Here is a 19,979-nt window from a genome sequence, read left to right as displayed (position 1 = left end):
GTAAATATATTATTCGGAATATCTCGTTTTCGTTCTTGTAAATATTATATTATTCGGTATATCTCGTTTTCGTTCTTGTAAATATTATATTATTCGGAATATCTCGTTTTCGCTCTTGTAAATATTATATTATTCGGAATATCTCGTTTTCGTTCTTGTAAATATTATATTATTCGGAATATATCGTTTTCGTTCGTGTAAATATTATATCACATTATTCGGATTTTTTTTTTTGTATATAATTCATAATATTGACCTATTAATTCAGACTTAATTCATTCGTTGCCTATGGAAAATAACTCAGTTGAAGAGGCAGGTACCGTAAGGCAGATGCCTTGAAATTTACATTTAAGCAAAAGCATTATGTCTATAAGTTTATACATATATAGGCGGGGAAAAAACAAGAACTGGTGAGACTCATTTTACTTTTCCCGGAAACCAGCTATAATTGGAATGATTTTACTACCAGTTTTTCCCGTTTTACTTTCAGCCCTGTGAATACCTTACCTACGCCGCCATTTTGTAAAATCTTTCCCAACGACTGTCAAATTGCCGGTTATGTTCTTAAATATTTTGTGAAACATTTTTTAACTTGTAAATTAAACTAACCATATTTTTAAAATCGCGGTTACTTAATTCTTATTTCTCATTTCTTTTTACTCTAAATTTAATTGAAATTGATAACTCAGTTTCGCGATTTAAGTATTTAAAAATAATAAAATATTCTTTTTATTAAGATAAAGAATTTTCCTAGAAATTTAATTGAAACAACCGAGAGCTGACAATTATTTGAATCAGTGTGGGTGTCAGTAATTATCTTCAATAATAAAAATATTTCCCAACTCGTATTTCAACAGAATTACTCCCACGCCTGGTGGCCTTGTTATCTTCCGTCTCATTCTTATCTTTTGACACACGAAATTCTATTTCAATTAATTGAAAAGAATTCTCTCCTATTCTGTGTCTTTATTGGATAACAAAATCGAAATCAAATAACAGTGGGGTTTTCTTATTAATTTTGTGCAATGAAGGTTTAATAAGTAAGCTGGGTATATATTATTGGCAAAATTTTTTAGCGAGCTTAAAATGAAAGCTCCGTTAAACATGAGAATTTTATTAAAAATAAATCGAATTTTATTAAAAATAAATCAGAATTAAATTTAAATGTAATACATAATTATTGCTTCAATTCTCTTTTAAACGGATTTTATTGGACAGTATTAGTTAAACCGTACGATCCAACGTCTTAACTTTTAGCAAAATACAGGACTACAAGCAACTACTTCGAACTCTCCGTTGTTCCAGAAAATGTTTCTCTTGGTGGTAATAGAGGTAATGTGTTTATATTTTAATAAATTAGAATTAAAACAATTTTTAACACAGAAAGTTTAAACAGAGACCTTTAACCCCTATCGGGCCGACTGTCACAAATACATGCCAGCATAAAACCGTATCAATCAGGGTAAAAAGATAAAACAGGCAACCTAAGTAGTTCTTTAGTAGTTTATTTGTGGGCGGGGTTATAATTGTTTGATTTATTTAATTCACCATTACTTTAGTTCAAAATAAAATTATTTAGTTCTACTTTGAACAACCATTGATTATATATATCAATGTTAGTTCAAAGTAGAACTTTCAAAGTAGAACTAGAATATCAATAAACTAACAGTAATTAAAGTAAAATCAAAGTAAATCTTTCAAATGAGCAAAGCTTACATTTAAGCTACTGTTTTATTTATTTACATCCTGAGTCTGATTTTGTACGAATACTTTTATGAATCACCCGTCCCCAAGGGGTTAAGGTCATATAGACCAGTCTCTGAATTTACCTACATCATACAGGCATCTGAAGGCAGATTTGTTGGCCACTTTTCCAGGGGCACCATATTTAGTGGGCCAACGTTGCTCCCACAGTAAGGACAAATAGTACAGAGAATGAAAGAACATCCATGCCTTGCCCGGGATCCGAACGCGAAACCTTTCTGGTACAAGGCCAGTTCCCTGACAGGCCGGTCGGCGTCTCTGAATATACGTTTCCCAGAATTAAGGAACTAACAACATGAATTGTTTTTTTTAAAAAAAAAAACCAGATCAGTTTATTTATGATTTATTACTTCACATACACATGCAGCTTGAAAGTTTATTACAACGTACAGCTTATAAGTTCTTTTCACGTTGACCAGGCCACACAAATCAGAAAAGGACATAACAACGAGATCCAAACTCACTACATCTGTGCTACAGAGCATTTACCGGGGAAAACCGACAGTTTAGTGAAGCTGAAATTAACTTATCTACTTATTTTTTATTCTTACTTATTCTTATGGATGGTGTTTTCAATATTAATGTAAACAATCTCAAACTCCATACCTGCTCTAGTTCCGGTTAGAAAGTTTGCAACTGCTTACTACAGCTTATTCTGCGAGGCGATATTTTCAAACGGATAATTTTGTTTTCAGTAAAAGAAATAAATTAAATAATTTTTGAGCTCAAATCTGCCGTATTTCTTTAGATATTAATATTATTAGGTAATTCTGGTGAGTTTGAAGTAAAAATTTGTTTTAGTTATTTATAGATATATTGTTAAAAAAGGTGACATGGTTGCTAGATTTTGAATAACCCGCTTTTTTGGCAGTCCTGATTTGGCCTCTTTCCATTTGTTTATTACTGTTTGTTCTTGTTGAAAGCTGTGCACCATCTATAGCTAGTGTTAACATATTGTTCGAGGATCAAGATTAACTTTATACATTATAATTCAGGTTTAAATTTGAAAGTTGGCATATATTATTGACAAGGTAAGAAGTGTTTTATAACGATTCTTTTTTCAAATGTTAGGTTTACATATTTATTATTGATCAGACCACATGTTACCACTACTATTTCGCAATTAATGTTAAAATAATATACCCTTTAAACCTTTGTAAACACAAGTAATAAGTAATCAAATATCCCGTTTGCAACAATCCCAAAACACAATGATCACGTTGCGAGCCAAATGGCTTTAAAATACACCGGAAACAGTAACCGGAAGTATAGGCGGTATAAAGAGCTTGCAGCGCTTCCTGGTGTAGAAAACACCATCCATTCAGGTTTGTATGATCGTTAGAATGTATGGCTTATAAGCTTCTGTCAAGTTGAAGAACAGATAGCCAAGCCTGCCAACTACTTCCCTTTTTGCAAAATATTTTAGAAAGTGGTAGACATTTAAAAACCAAAGGTTTCGGAATTTTTGGTAATTTTGCAAACAGAAGCATTACCTTGCGAGAGCTGGAGCAAAGTGGCGTTGCATATGAACTTTTAAATCATTTATATATAGTGGCGTGGTAAATCAGTTTAAACGAATAAAAAATAATACATTAAAGCATAAACTTAAGCTCCCACTAGAATAATTTTTTTACGAAATGCTTGAAAAGTTGGCAGCCCTGGATAGCTAGAACTAATACAAAAATAATACAAACTAATTCCTAATGGTGATTCGCTGTATTAGATTTAATGAATTTAAAATACCTTCAAAATTTTCGCAACCGGAAGTTTTGGCACATTATGTGTTTCTGATGAGCGGTTGCCTGCGTTCTTACAGTACAGATTTTATCATATTGAAGAAAAGCAGATCAATAAATCAAAAGTAAATTTGAATGCTGCACGATATGTCTGGTTGAGCCGCGATGGCTCAGGAGATGGAGCGTTCGCCTTCCAATGAGGTGAGCCGGGGTTCGATCCCGGTGATGGCTGGTCGATACGAATTCCGCATCCGGCTTGCACCGACCACAGTGCTGACGTGAAATATCCTCAGTGGTAGACGGATCAGGTTAGAGTCCCCTTGCCGTCGTTCTAATAGTGGGAGGTTCTCGCGGTCTTCCTTTCCATGTAACTCATATGCGGGTTAGTTCCATCAAAAAGTCCTCCACGAAGGAAAATTTCTTCCAATACTTGATCCAGAAGTTCCTTTGCCTTCTGGAATGGGTTCAAAATTACAAGGCTACGGAGTTGAACATTAGAAGTCTTAAACCCCAAAATTGGGTCGGCTGTATAATGACGCTTATAAAATAAAAAGATATGTCTGGTTATTTTTTTTTAATTTTGCAGATTTTGAGTTCATAAAACTTGAAAGATTCAATTTACTTACGTACGATTGAAACTCTGTGGGGTTTTTGCAGTTTGAGTGGATAATAAACCTGCAACGATGCTTTTAATCTGAAATCTATCATTTATAGCGAAACCGATTCTTATCGGTGTGATGAATTGCTTAACGATCAATCTAAACAAAGAGGAAGAAATTCATTAATCGAGCAAAAAAAAAGTTCTTTTTCGCATTTCCATTCCTCCAATTGCATCAAACTTCCCATTTACTAGTAATAAAGAAAACAGACAAACAATAAAATACCATGTTTTTAACAAATAAATAAATAAGAATTAGAAAGCGTTGAAGTTACTTCGTTCTTTTATTGGAATATGCACAGACGAATGAATGAGTTCAAAGAATCGGAAATTCCGGAAGAAAATGGAGAAGAAAAAAAATGGCGCAAGATGAATACAACTTTTCGAAGTTTTTTGTGTGATCTGTCGCTTTAGCAGAGGTAAGATACAAGGTATAAGTTAATGGAAATGTCTTGTATTGCTATTCTAGTGAAAGAAAGGAATAAAATAATATTTCTTTTTCCAAAAGAGATGAAAGAATTGCTGAATAAGGAAAAGAACATTTCAAATGCAAAAAAGTATTTATATACTGTCTTTAGAACTGAAAAGTATCTACGAATTTAGTTTTTTTTGTTCTTTTTCGAGATATTTTTCCATATTAAAAAAAAATCCATCGAATGAAAAGAGTGCTGAAATATATTATTTGAATGAGGAACTACGATTAGGGCTAAAAATAGTTTCTGTCTAAGTTCTTGTAAATGACGAAATATGATATTTGTAGTGATTGAATAGAAACTGCAGTCACAAAACTACTAGTGAGCCATTTTGAAAACGCAGCCTTTTTTTGGCCTTAGATATATTATTTTATATTTATGAGAGGAAAAAAAAATTCTAGCAAATGTTTCTTTTTTCAAATGGCAAAAGTTACAAAATTGAATTTGGCATTTTGATATTTTGTTTTCAAAATGTCACCATTTTTTTTTCTTTCGGAAATATTTTTTTTAGATATCGTAGAGAATAAGCGAAATAAATATAGCGAATTTCGAATCATTCTGTTGCCGTTTCAAATAAAAACTGTGTTTTTCTTTTCTTTATTGAATTGTATGTCTGAATCGAAGAGGCTAGCCAACATAACACAATGATTAAAAAAATAGTGTGAAGAAAATATAGTGGATGTAAAATTCAATAAATATATTAAAAATATTTAGCTCTTATGCTTATTTATTTTATATTTATTCTATTATACATGCCAAAAATAAACTGCTGCTCACTTAGCAAGAGTTTTGCCGACAAATGGATGATATGCATTTATTATTTTTGAATTTTTTATTCTATGCATGTTTCATATAATTTTTGTAAGTGGTTGAAACCATTTTTGGTACAGTTCATTTTTCAACCAGTATAACAAAGTTTTCATAAGCAATTTATAGTCATATTGAAATTAATATTGTATACTGTATCTTGATAACATTATTAAATACACCGAAGAGCCATTACATTATGACCACCCTCCATCTATAACAATGGGTTCGCCCAGGTTTTAATGGTTTCTCGTCCAAGAACAATGTTTTCATGGGCACATTAGGACCCATAATCCTCATAGAACAATCCCTGACGTCTGTAAGCTACTTGAACATAGTTGGAGATCAGGTTCACCCATTCATGGTAACAGTTTTTCCTGCAGGGGATGGTGTTTACCAACAGGAAAATGCACCATGTCATAAGGGTCGAATCGTCGAGGAACATTCCAGTGACTTTCAAGTCATGTTTTGGCCCCCAAATTCACCTGACTCTAATCCAATAGAGCATTTGTGGTCCTACTTGGAAAACCAAATTCATGCTGCCACGCTACCCCCTCGCAATGTGAGGGAATTGCAGGAACAGTTGGTGAGCGCTTGGTAGAAGATACCTCAGACTACCTATCAGCACCTTGTGGAATCAATGCCACAGCGGGTGCTAGCAGTTTTGAGGGCTAAAGGTGGTCCTACACGTTACTAGCAGGGTGGTCATAATGCAATGGCTCTTCGGTGTATATATGATATGCACACAAAAATTCACCAAGTACCTTCCAAACCTTTTATGTTTATCTTTAAATCAAATTTAATCTGCAATTGCTTTTTAAAATTTACATAACTGTTATCTTTTATTTATATATATATATATATATATATATATATATATATATATATATATATATATATATATATATATATATATATATATATATATATATATATATATATATATATATATATATATATATATATATATATATATATATATATACCTGACATCCTACGACAGAGATAAAAATAATTTTAATAGATCTGCTGCCTACTACTGAAGCAAATGTAACGAACTCATACTTACGGTACTTTGTGTGAGTTATAGGTTGTCGAGCTGTTGCCGAAGGCGGCTAGTTTTGCTGTATATGACCTATTGATTTATTTAGAATTTCATAAATATTTGGCGTGATGACAAGCATGAATCATTGCATGCATGATAAGCAATCTAGCATTATGTAAAATTTTCAAATTCAGAGTAGAACCTTGTCTATAATAAGTTTACTTTTTCTATAGAACTATTAATCTGCAATATTAGTACCTTAATTAGCAATTCCTAAAACATCCTTAAAATATAAAAGTTTTGACTAAGGTAGTTGAAATAGTTGAAACAAATGGTAGATAAATGTGGTTAGAATGGAAATTTTATGGTTAATGGACTTTTATGGTTAATGGACTTTTATGGTTAGAACGGAAAAATTGTTAAAATGGTACATGGAAGTTGTGACATCATATAATTATTCAAAAATATCACAGAATGTGTTATTATTTTTCCAATGAAAAGGAAAAGAATCAGGTCTAGGATAAGAAACTTAATTTTTAATTCTTCCATGCTACCATAATCTACAGTGTTACTATATTCTTTAAAGTAGTTTCAAAATCTTCATTTTTAACAGAATTCCGTTTAAATCAAAAGTTTGATGCAATATCTTTTATTTTATCTACAGCCTATATCTAAATCGTAATTAAAAACTAAGATTATTTTTTGTCACAACTTGCTTTCTCTATTATAGAGTTCTGAAAGACGTACCATTTCTTAACGAAATTCTCTGCTAGGATAACTGTCGCAGCCCATGGCAGTTTTATTCCTAAGGTATGCATGGAATTTCTTGATGAAACAATGGCATATATTAGCCAAAGCAGGAAAATATGGTCCCGTCTTTCTAAAGATATCAGGATAATCCATCAATCTATTAGACATATCCCTGTCCAATTTTTGTGTCCTTCCAAGTAGGAGATTTCTTGGCGAAGTTTTCTGTTTTCTCCTTTATGATCATGCCAACTTTATTCCATTAAAATAATCGTTAAAAGTCTTTGGATGCTTATGATTATACTCTTTATATCAAGCGATTATCAAGTATCGGATTCCTCGTCGTTGAGATGATGTCATAATGAGACATGAACTTTCAAGGTTAAATTTAAGTATTTATCTAAAACTTTACTTGCTTCTTCTCGATGAGGTATCGTTAATTTTTACACAGTTTTTGTTCTTTAGTTTTTTTTACTACTGTTACTTAATAGTAGTATTTTATTTATGACTTACTAGATCTGAACAATGGGTTATTTTTTAACCGTTGTTGAACAGTTAACACAATTTTGAGTTTACGACTACCAATGCTCAACTCCTTAGCCTTGTAATTGTGAACCCATTCCAGAAAACAAGGAAACTCCTCAATCAAGTATTGGGGATAATATAACGAGGTGAACTTTTTGATGGAACTAATCCGCATTTGAGTTACATGGAGAAGAAAACCACGTAAACCTCCTGCGATTGACTTGATGGCAAGGGAGTCTAAGACATGATCCGTCTACTACTGAGGATTTCACGTCAGCACTGTGGTCGGTACGAGTCTGGTACGGAATTCAAATTTAGCAGCCACTGGTGGGATTCGAACCCGGTTCACCTCTTGGGAAGGAGAACGCTCTATCCCCTGAACCATCGAGGCTCATTACTCATATACAGTAAAAAAGTGAGCTAGACATGAAAAACACCAAGATTAAAAAAAAAGTGGCGATGCCAATAAACCGATAAACTGAGATATTTTTATGGTCGGTTACATTATGGTTTAATATAATTTCTCGAAATACGTACTAGGTTAATAGCCTTCACCTCATTGGGAAGTGAGCGTTCTATCAGCTGAGCCACCACGACTATTGGCAACAGTCTCAAAGGAGCATAGAACAGAGCCTAAATGCAAGTACACTTTTCTTTATGAAATGGTTTATATTATTCCCATTTTTCTATCCCACAGCAATGATTTTTTAAGAAAAAACAACAATTGCAACTGTAAATATCCTTTCAGCTAGAAAAGAAATATCGTACACATATCAAAGAGAAAACAATCTAATCCATCAATCTCTAACTTAATATCCAAAGTCTAGTTTTAGATCTTTACATATTCCCTTGCGGCTGATGGGAGATCTGCTGCCCCTGTTCTTTTCCCCACTCAGCCCTTCAGCCAAACTTTCAATATCTAAAGACTTTCTCTAACTTGATTGCTCCGATTTCTAGAGAAGGGCTGTAAGAATACAGCAATGATGACATTAGCCGCGATGTTGATGGCTATTTCGGTGCTGGCTCATTCGGTCTCGATCCATATGAATGAATATCTTATTTCTCCTCTGAGGTTGAGGATATGTGTGGAGGCCTTATTTGGCCTTCGCTGTTTATGGGGGGAATTTATGTGAGAGCTATATTTACTTGATGACACTCTAATGCCTCAATATGATAGAGATGATATTGATGACTGGTTTATTTGAATAAAGGGAATTGAAGTAATTCCAAATCTTCTTTTGAAGTTATTTTTTTTATAATAAAAGCAAACATTTCATTAGAGAAATAGCTGTCAGCATTTCTTTTATGAAATGTTGACGTTTTTATTTTTAAAAAAAATATTTCATAAAAAGTTTGAACATTTACATATTTAAGCGACTTAAATAATTGTAGTATATGTTATAGGTATTAATTCGGTTCTTCGATTGTATATTTAATACACTTTAATGTCCATTAAATATACAATCGTTAAATTTACTTTTAGTTATCATATACTCATTTAGAATATATTCTCAGAAGATATCACAAATGTAGGAATAAAATTAGAAGAATGAAGAAAAATTAGAAGAGGCCTCAAATTTTTGATTTTCTGTTGCAGTTATTTTTCTTAACAAAAATTTTGATAAAGTATGAATAAATGTCATAAAAAATTGAGACATGATTTTTCACTTAATTATATGGGGAGAATTATTAACTTTTAAAAAGAAGTAACACAAAGAATCAACACGTAAATAAAATTAAAAAAACAACGACTGAACCTAATAGCGATAAAATGATTTTGTCTTTTTTATTTTATTAAATGTTTTTTGTTAAAAAGTCTCCATCATGGGCTGCGACTTGGAATATCCAAACCACTTTAAACAATTTTTATTTTCATAAAACCTCTATTTTAATCTGGACTGTGACTTGGAGCCTCCAATTCCCATTTAATAATTTATATATTCATAAAACTTGTGTATATTTTTACATAGGCAGTGACAAAGCATATCCAAATCTGCTTCAATAATTTTTGTATTCATAAAACCTTTGCCTATTTTAACATGGATTGCGACATTGAATATCCATATAAATTTAAATATTTTTTATACTCATAAAACTTGTGTCGATTTTGCCATGGACTGCGACGTAAAACATCCAAAATCCCTTAAAATTATTTAAATACTCATGAAATGATTATTTCGATTGTTAGATGAGTACTCCCTAACTCTTCCTCTTTTTTTCCTAAAAAACATAAACATATGAGCAATCATTCTTTATGGTGTATCAAGTAACGAGCCTGTTTTTGACATTAGTTGCTTGTACGAAGCGAGCAGATTAATCGCAATTTTCGTCAACTATGCTTCATCTAATACTTTAATAATAGAGTTTAAAATCTATTAGACGTTGATTCCTCTCATTAATTTCAAGTCTATTCTTGCTTAGAGTTATATTAGGTCATTCAATAACATTTGTGTTTACGTCAACTATCACGAAATACCTGCTGTTTGAGAAAATATTTTTTTCTAATAATTGAATTGCTATTTGTATAAATTAGAATAAAAAGAATTTTGCCAATCATCATATATAAATAATTTTTAACATATTAATAAAGATTTTTTTAAAAATTTATAACCGTCGTTAAACAGTTGACCCAATTTTTGGGTTTACGACTCCAAATATTCAACGACGTAGCCTTGTAATTTTGAACCCAATCCAGAGGACAAGGGAACTCCTGGATCATGTATTTTGAGAAATTTGCCTTCGTGGAGGACTTTTTGGTGGAACTAACCCGCATTTGCGTTACATGGAGAGGAAAGTCACGAGAACCTGCCAGGGTTAGCCTGACGGCAAGGGGACTTAAGCCCACGATCCGTCTACCACTGAGGATATTTCATGTCAGCACTGTGGTCGGTGCGGATGCGGATTTGTATTTATCATCCATCGTGGGATTCGAACCCGGTTCACCTCATTGGAAGGCGAACGCTCTATTCCCTGAGCCATCGCGGCTCTCAGCGACAAATTGATGGATTCTGCGGGATCGAAATTTCGAATGAATACATTATTAGACATCTTAATCAAAATTCTGTTACCTAGAGTCTCTTTTTACGCCGATTTTATTTATCATTTAAAAAAAAAGTTACCGGTTGTTTATTTAATTTAAGTCGCCATGTGACGGGTGGTTATTTCCAGGTATAAGTAGAACCGCATAATTACTAGTTTTTTTCTGAGGAAATAAAAAATGACTTATTAACTCTAATAGCATGCATATATTTAAATTATTGCCTGGAAAAAATGAACTGCAGTGGATGGTTTCTAACTAAGAAGTGTAAAATTTTTATTATTTTAGATGGTTATTTATACGTATACGATTTGGATGATTATTATACGTAATACGGTTAGAGGTAAATGTAAGTTCTAGTTTTTTTTTCTGAGGAAATAAAAAATGACTTATTAACTCTAATATCATGCATATATTTAATTTATTGCCTGGAAAAAATAAACTGCAGTGGATGGTTTTTATTTAAGAAACGTAAAATTTTTATTATTTTAGATGGTTATTTATACGTATACGATTTGGATGATTATTATACGTAATACGGTTAGAGGTAAATGTAAGTTCTAGTTTTTTTTCCTGAAGAAATAAAGAATGACTTATAAACTCTAATAACATGCATATATTTTAATTATTGCTTGGAAAAAATGAACTGCAGTGGATGGTTTCTAACTAAGAAACGTAAAATTTTTATTATTTTAGATGATTATTTATACGTATACGATTTAGTTGATTATTATACGTAATACGGTTAGAGGTAAATGTAAGTTCTAGTTTTTTTTTCTTTCTGAAGAAATAAAAAATGACTTATTAACTCTAAAGCATGCATATATTTAAATTATTGCCTGGAAAAAATAAACTGCAGTGGATGGTTTGTAACTAAGAAACGTCAAATATTTAGTATTTTGGATGGTTATTTATACGTATACGATTTAGATGATTATTATACGTAATACGTATAGAGGTAAATGCAAGTTCTAGTTTTTTTTTCTGAAGAAATAAAAATGACTTATAAACTCTAATAACATGCATATATTTTAATTATTGCCTGAAAAAAATAAACTACAGTGGATGGTTTCTAACTAAGAAACGTCAAATTTTTATTATTTTGGATGGTTATTTATAGGTATACGATTTAGATGATTATTATACGTAATACGTATAGAGGTAAATGTAAGTAGTCTGCAAAATAATTTTTAATTTAAAGAAAATGCGCTTGAGCGGAAAGCATAAAATACTTCAATAATTCTCATTTATTGTGCTCAAAACTTTTTTGTTGTCAACCCTATTAGTTCAGACGGACATGGGGGCTATTATTTCTTTTTTTTTCAGGAACAGTGTGAAAATAAGCATCAAATTGCACGTCTATAAAATATAAATGTATATACGATTGCACAAAAACTATGCTTTAAAACTTTCAGGCGACAACTTCCTCATTCGAATGAAATTATAAGATGTCGAATTCCCTGATGGAATCGTTCCATGTCCGTAAATTGATTGTCGAGAGAAGAAACTGATTGTGTAAAAGCTATTACACTCGCACTCTCTGGGGATCTTCCCTGTCAGAGGGGAGGGAAAATGCTAGAATTGTAGGGAAGAATAGGCGTAAACGAGACAATTTCGGTGTGTAAATTGCATTAGAACCACGCCTAACAGAGAATTGTTTGATTTTCAATTGAATGATTCTTTTCTTTTTTTCAATTCTCGCGTATAAACTTTACAACTTTCAAACATTTGATATTCATTATAAAATAATAGAGTTAGTGAAATTTATTTAATCCTTTATGTGACCTTTTTTTTCTGATAATGTTATGTTCAAATATCTTTTTGAATTTGAGGTTGAGAAATAAAAAAAAAAAAAATTAATTTAGCTTAATTAAATTGATTTTTTAAGAAAACATTCAGCTTAATATCTAGTATTAAATTGAATTTATTCTACAATTAAATTTTGGAGGGATAAGGTTTGAAAGATGGCAAGGATTTTCAAAGTTTTATCTTTTGTAAGGAATTGGTCATAAACATAAATTTTTGTGCTTATAAATAACCGAATTTATGTATAACTACTAATAAACTCGGTGAAAAATTATCAAATTACAAATGCATAATAATCAAATTACACTAGGGAAAAAAGCCGTCTTCTTGACCATATGCTAACTATTACTGTTATCAACTTTTATCTAAACTAAATTCTGTTTTTTTTCTTTTGTATTTCGACAGCAGATGGAGCCACACAAATTATAGGTGTGACGTATACTTCTCAAGACTCTATGAAGCTTTAAACTGAGAGGCAGCATCATCATAAAAATTACTTACTTACATAGTTTTTATACTTACTTTTTATAATACATTCTATATAATGCGTTTATTAAAAGACAGTTGAAAATAACTTCTTTGAAGTTAAATATATTTTTCTTCATCACAAGCGGAACAGCCCCTTGTAAATCATAACTCTCTCAACCTCGCTTTCTTTTATAAATTACAAACTTTCTCCAATTTTTAATTTTCAAAAATGTTAAGTAATCCAACTTTTTGTTTGTGGTCTTCCTTTAACTTGGAATTTGGAAAGACTTTTTTTAATCCTTAAAATTTAAGTGGAATTATCAACCAAGCTTCTTCAAACTTTCAATAACTTGCAGTATGTTATTTGTAGTATGTCTAGAAAACTCGTACAGTTCAAAATTGCACTGATAATTGTTTTTCAAACATATCTAGAGCTGAATGTTTTTATTTAAGGTCCATGTTTCACAGGCATGCCTTATGCCGCAAGAAATATAAAGAGTGGCAACAAAATAATCAGTCTCTGATAAAGTAAAAAATGGAATGCTTTTATTTATAAGTTAGACAATCGCTTTGACATTGTAAACAATTCTTTTTGACAATGTACTTCGACATTGCACACATTACAAATGCACTCAAAGTTATAAAAATACCTGAAGTAAGGGAATTTTTGATTTCATAACGGGAAGAAAAGGTTCGATGATAACAGGCATTGACTAAGTGCTAGCTAAAATGGAGCAGATATCAGCTATGAAAGAAGCTTGAAAAAAAAACGATTACCGAAGGAAAGTATGAGAAAAAAAATAAAGCAACTGTTACATTCACATCATCTGAAGATGATACAGATGAAAGCTGTAGCACAGAGAAGAAAAATAGTTCCGAAAAAGACTTTTTATGTTCAACATTTCAGTCAAAAAAAAAGGACGATTTAATATCTTGACAATCTCCTGCAATCATCCTCTGATCGAACAAAGATATCAGATCGCAAAGAAGTAATTGTCATCGCAGAAACTGCCATGAGCCTGGGTCACATCCTTGGAGATTTGGCTATAAATAGATCTTCTAAGATTAAGAAATGAGCGTCGACTCCAATTATTTTTCATTCTTAAAAAAGAATTTAAAAGACAAGTTCTTTTAACTGTGCGCTGAAATGGTTAACTTTTACCGGAACTAACAGGGAAAGAAAAAGTAGATCGTTTATCTATTGTAGCTTCTAGAAGCGAAGTACTTCCTGTAGCTACAATACCATCTGGAACTGGAGAAATTGCGACTGAACTGTTCTATCTGCTGTTTGCGAAGCCATACGCAATCTGGATATTACGAATGTTTTGACAGAGCAAGCTCAAACACAGCTCAAAACAAAAGCTCTTGTGCTTTCCATAAAGAAAAAAAAACTTGAAAAGTATTTATGTACTTCGCAAGTTGCCATTACATTATAAAACTTGTTATTCGGTCAGTTTTTGATATAATTTTGGGACCAAGTTCAGCTCCTGACGCTGCAATATTTAAACGATTTCAAATTTCATGGAGCTTTATTGATGGAGAAAGTTTTTGAACTGGAATGAATAATGAAACAGTTCCGGATTCTGTAATTGATATCAAAGACACTATGCTGACTATACTTACTGGACTAAGCACTTGACATACTGACTATAACTTGACATGCTGATTATGCACTTGACTATACTTACTGCACTTGACTTTGACTGTAAGTGACTATAAAGAATTTTTTTATTCAGTTACTATATTTCTTGGAGGAACTTCTCCTCAAAATGCAAGATTTTTGGCAGCAATAGCTGTTCATTATGTTCGCTGGGTGTCTAAATTTCTTTCTAGTATGAAAATGTCAATGTTTAAATCTTAATTCAAGCTCATTATCAGGAAGAGAAGCATTTACGCAACATGTCTAGATTATTAGTATAGTATACGATAAAGTCTGAATATCTCCTCCGATCACATCTGATCCAACTTATAACATTTTTCAGCTGCTGAAAATACTTATAGATTATTTGGCATTGAATACCAAAAGCTGCATCTCAAAAACCACTAAAGCATATTTGAAGATCTCACAGCATTAGCCGTATTTGACAGTAACGTGCCTGTTTTTAATAAACGACTTATGAAGGCTATGAAAGAAGTAAACAGTGAAAATGATCCTGCAAAACGTGTTTCCTTGTATTTGAATCTTTCAGAGAAAAAAAAAAGCTTGGAGATTTTGTGACTGAAAGATCAGTTGCATTGTTTAAACAAACGGAACGTCCATGTGAATTCGTTGAAGTTAATCCAATTGCATAGAGAGATATAAAAGATTTCCATCAATTTTTCAAACTTATAAAATTTATGGCAGTTATAAATGTGGTATTGTTCTTATTCAAGATTTCAGTGAATTATTAACGAAAAATGAGTCTGAAGTTAAATTCCTATTACAAGTGCTTGAGGACCACAGATCCAGACAGAAGTAAACATACACAATTGACCCCAGGTTCATCAATGTAAGAATATAATTTGATTTTCAATAAATAATAATTTGCTTACACTTTTTCAAGCTGATTGAGCAATCGCTATTTTAAATATTTTATACTGAAACTTGAACACACACACACAGATATATATATATATGAACACCACGAAAAACGTGTGCGTAGCGTGTTTCTGAGGATGAAATAATTTTCTTCTTAGCGATTTTTCTTCTATCCAAGTACAACTCGTTTTATAATAAGACTTATGATTGTTATAAGTGGATATACACATCTCACTACTAAACATTGACATTATTATTGCATAATCCTTAAATACATTTAAGACAAGAATGCATTGTTTTTAAAAACAACAGCTAATAAATAAATAAATGAGTTTCCAGAGTTATCGTTCTGAAAATAAGCACAGGTCCTCAAAAAGAGTTATTGACGAATAACAGATGAACGAAAGTGATAAAAGAAAATAAGTTTATTAATAATAAAAAGAGACACTCACCTTTAACTTTCCGGGGAGGGCAATTTTATCGATTCTCTCTACTCTGGCTCCTCCGTTGCCCCTTTGCCCCACTTCTTGAGGGTATTCAGCGAAACCTCCCATGGGATGCCGCTCCCCGTGAGTCACTACATTCCCATAATGGTATTGAGTGTGAGGTTTGGTGGCCTTAAAGGGTACTCTACCCATTCCACCGTCGCTCCACGCCGTTCTATACCTGTGAATAGATGAAAGAACAGTTAAAGAAACAGGTATTTAATTGTAACTGTCATAAAAATTTCACTGCAATAAACCGATACTTGTTACAAATGCTACATATCATTGAGACATAGTACAGGGTAATTGAAAACTGAAGGTACTAACTTAAGGAACTAATGAAACCAAAAAGAACTTAAGGAACTAAAGGAATTTTAAGAAAGGAACAAACTAAACTAAAGGAACCAGTGGAGTACACATAAATGACTGCAAAAAGCAATGCAGGGTCAAAGATGTAGTTCTAACTACGCAGGAGGTTGTTACGACTTTTCGCACTGGTCTTAGATTATGGAATATATGAATTCAGTGTGATAGAAAAACATTTTACCCTTTACAACCGGATGTAATCTGAATAAGTATATATATATATATATATATATATATATATATATATATATATATATATATATATATATATATATATATATATATATATATATATATATATATATATATATATATATATATATATATATATATATATATATATATGTGTGATCGTAAAATTTATAGAATCGAAAGCCCTATGGTCGGTCCTTCAGAAGTACCATGGGTGCAAGGATCTGGAGGTATTTTCTTTCCCCTTAAGGATTATGCCTAAATCAAGAGAGGTCTCACGCATGAATGGTGCTGCCATCTATATTTGAGGTTATGAGATAAGGTGCACTTTTACTCTTGCGGTGGTCTCTCGTCAAACGAAAAGTGCACTTCCTGACTTATTCTCAAAAAACTAATGGATGGCTAGTTTGGCTCGTCCAAGTGTCATTAAAAACACCAATAAGCATTTATATGTTTGAGAACATCAAATTGTCACATTTCTAAACTTTCAAGTAATATCTTAAGTAAAGAAATGTTTGCAAGCATTAATGTAAACTTGACCTTAATATGCGATACGCATGATATGAAACTTCATCTAATTTCATTATCAAGAAAATCATGTTTTTTTTCTTCTTTTTTTTACTTATGATATTTTTTTGTAACTTTTGGACCACAATGAATTCGCTTTTTCTATCCTAACATCTATTAGGTAGTTCTTATGGTGTCCTTTTTTAAGGTGGTGATTAAATTACACCACTTTAAAAAGGTGACTTTAAAATTTTTGAATCACATTTTAAAGTGATATATATATATATATTTAATTACTAAAAAAAACTAAAAACTTCAATTCTTTCAAAATTATTTTAAACTTTCCGAGGAAGACTCAATAAAACATTTTGGTATACTTATTAAATGATACGACATTTAATAAGTAAAAAAATAAAAAATTCAAAAGAATGCAAGTTTAATTTCTTGAATTCTTCTTAAATCATAAAAGCCCAAAAATACAGAATGTATTTTTAATTTTTCGTATACCTATTAAATGATGCAACAGCGCAAAAATTAAAAGAAAAGGAGCATATTTGTTTCATAATATTTATTAAAAAATGAAGCAGCGCAAAATTCAAGAGAGTCCAAGTATTTTCAAACTTGAGAATTTATAAATGTATACATTCTTTTAAATTTTTGAGCCATTTAATTTTGTGTGTGTACCTATTAAATGAAAAGCAGCACAAAAATCCTGGGGAAAACATGCATTTTTTATTTTTTGTATTACATTTTTAAAATACCACCACACTAAACTCCAAACTAATACATGCCTTCATTCAATTTTAGAAGATGTTTCAAACCCGCTTAAAAATTAATTCCAATTATTTTCTAAACGTTCGCAAAGTTAGACGATTCCATGGAGTAAGAGGTACAGATAGTCATTTAGAGCCATATTCTAACACGATCCCCGCCTCCGAACAAGTCAATAAAGTTGTGAGCAGAAACGCACATTCTGGGACACATTCATTATTGGGACATTTCAGGCTGGTCTAATTAAGGCCATTTACGGCATTTCAGGCGTGCACTTCGCATTCCTTCCGTCATCTGAGCAACGTGATCCAATGGTTTATTCGTAGTAGTTGTTAGATATAAACAAGAGAGGTGCCATAAACCGTGACATAACATTATATTCAAGTGAGGTTGTTACAGATATGTTGAGGATAACTTGAGGTTTAAATTTTATCTATTAATTGTATGTAATAGAAAATAAACGTTTCCATTTGTTTGAGTGATATAAATATTAATTATCAATTACTTAAATGCAAGAATATAAACAAAAAAATGAGCATTAAATCATGCCATAAAATTGTATGAAATTGAGGTTATTACATACTATTAAGAATTACTTGAGGTTTAATCAGTATCTTATTACAGTCCTACCTCGCTAAACTGGAACCTCGATTTCACGAATTTTTCGATATCTCGAAGAAGACAAAAATTCCCTTCAAATTTCCTATACACTCAATGTTAAAAAAAACCTTGATTTCTCGAATTTATTTTTCTAATCCCTCGATAACTTGAATTTTTTTTCCATAAATAGTGTAGATTTGTTTTCTGAAAATAAAAAAAATATTCAAAAAAAATTTTTAAGAATAGAAAGCCAATTCTCATAATCATAATCGATTCTCAAACAAACACTTTCTGCAGCGGACACTGTAAGGAGATTTATTGAGAGGCAGCTGAATATGTCAGAGGAGACATTTAAAGCTATAGTCCACTTAGAAAGTGTTATAGACAAACTTTCTTACACATCTCTAAAGCAAACAACAGTTGAATCTTTTTAAGAGTAAAAAGTGTTTTTAGAATAAATATGGAATAGTAAATAAGGTATGTAAAGAGCATTTTCTTTATTCTACCATCGATAGCATGCAATTTTCGATAATTCGAATTTTCGATATCTCGAATTTTTCTCCTTTCCCTTCAAGTTCGAGATATCGAGGTTTGACTGTATATGCAATAGATAAACGTTATGTGTTGTTTAAGTAATGAAGCATATTGATTTATAAAACAATTACTTTATAATTTATTTAAAAACTACTAAAGCTGGTATGCCATAGGAAACTTAAACTGTAACGAGTGGTGACTAGTAAAAAGCTAAAATCTATTAAGTAAATTTAAAATTAGCATATTTTCTTGTATATTCTTTCTGTTTGCAATTGAAAATTATTGCAAAGAATGTTTTTGCTTTAGATATGAATAATTTGCAACGTTTGTCATGGTGGTAGGTATGATTCAATAATTAAATAGACTAAATAAATTAAAATAAATTGAGCTTCTGTCACATCTTGCATTTTTAGTCGAGTATGGAATCACTGCTGGAGACTTAAATGTGATGCTTTTAAGGCATAGTTGCTAACTTTTTTGTCACCTAAAGTAAACTTTACAATTAAAAATTTAATCAATAACTTCACTCAATAGCTTTAATTTAATTTAGCCAAAACTAAAAAAACAATTCCATCGACTGACCTGCCAGCTTAATATTAAGCCTAAATATTTAAAGTGGTTGCAGAATATCTGTTTAAACATTTAATTTAAAAAGATTTTAACCACCACAATTTATTAATAATTAAAAAATACGTACATTAAATGTCGCTGTAGCCAATTGTATTGTTTTTAAGTTATAACGTAATGTTTAAAACTTTTGCTTGTTTAATCATCATTTAATTACCACTTTAAATAATGTTGAGAGCTAGAACTTTCAAGTTGGCAGCTCTGCCACAGACCATAGAATAAAGTTCTGAAGTTGTTACAGTTAATCAAGAACTCTTTTAAATTAATAACATTTAGGGCCACAAAATCAATTAATATGCTAGCGTAAACTAAT

General features: G+C 31.4%; 1 protein-coding gene across 1 annotated transcript in view; it reads right to left on the bottom strand.

Annotated features, from left to right (window-relative positions):
- LOC107454708 (uncharacterized) overlaps positions 1-19,979 on the bottom strand; it is a 265,786-nt gene that overhangs the window by 123,682 nt on the left and 122,125 nt on the right. The window contains exon 3 of the mRNA XM_043050141.3: positions 16,037-16,250. Within this exon, the coding sequence (XP_042906075.1) occupies positions 16,037-16,250 (214 nt within the window). The remainder of the gene's footprint in view (positions 1-16,036; positions 16,251-19,979) is intronic.

This window comes from Parasteatoda tepidariorum, chromosome 9, assembly GCF_982258835.1.
Source record: "Parasteatoda tepidariorum strain Cologne lab strain chromosome 9, Ptep-v5.0, whole genome shotgun sequence".
Lineage (NCBI taxonomy): Eukaryota > Metazoa > Arthropoda > Arachnida > Araneae > Theridiidae > Parasteatoda > Parasteatoda tepidariorum.
Note: the sequence above shows the minus strand (reverse complement) of the source record. Positions and strands in the feature narration are given on the sequence as shown.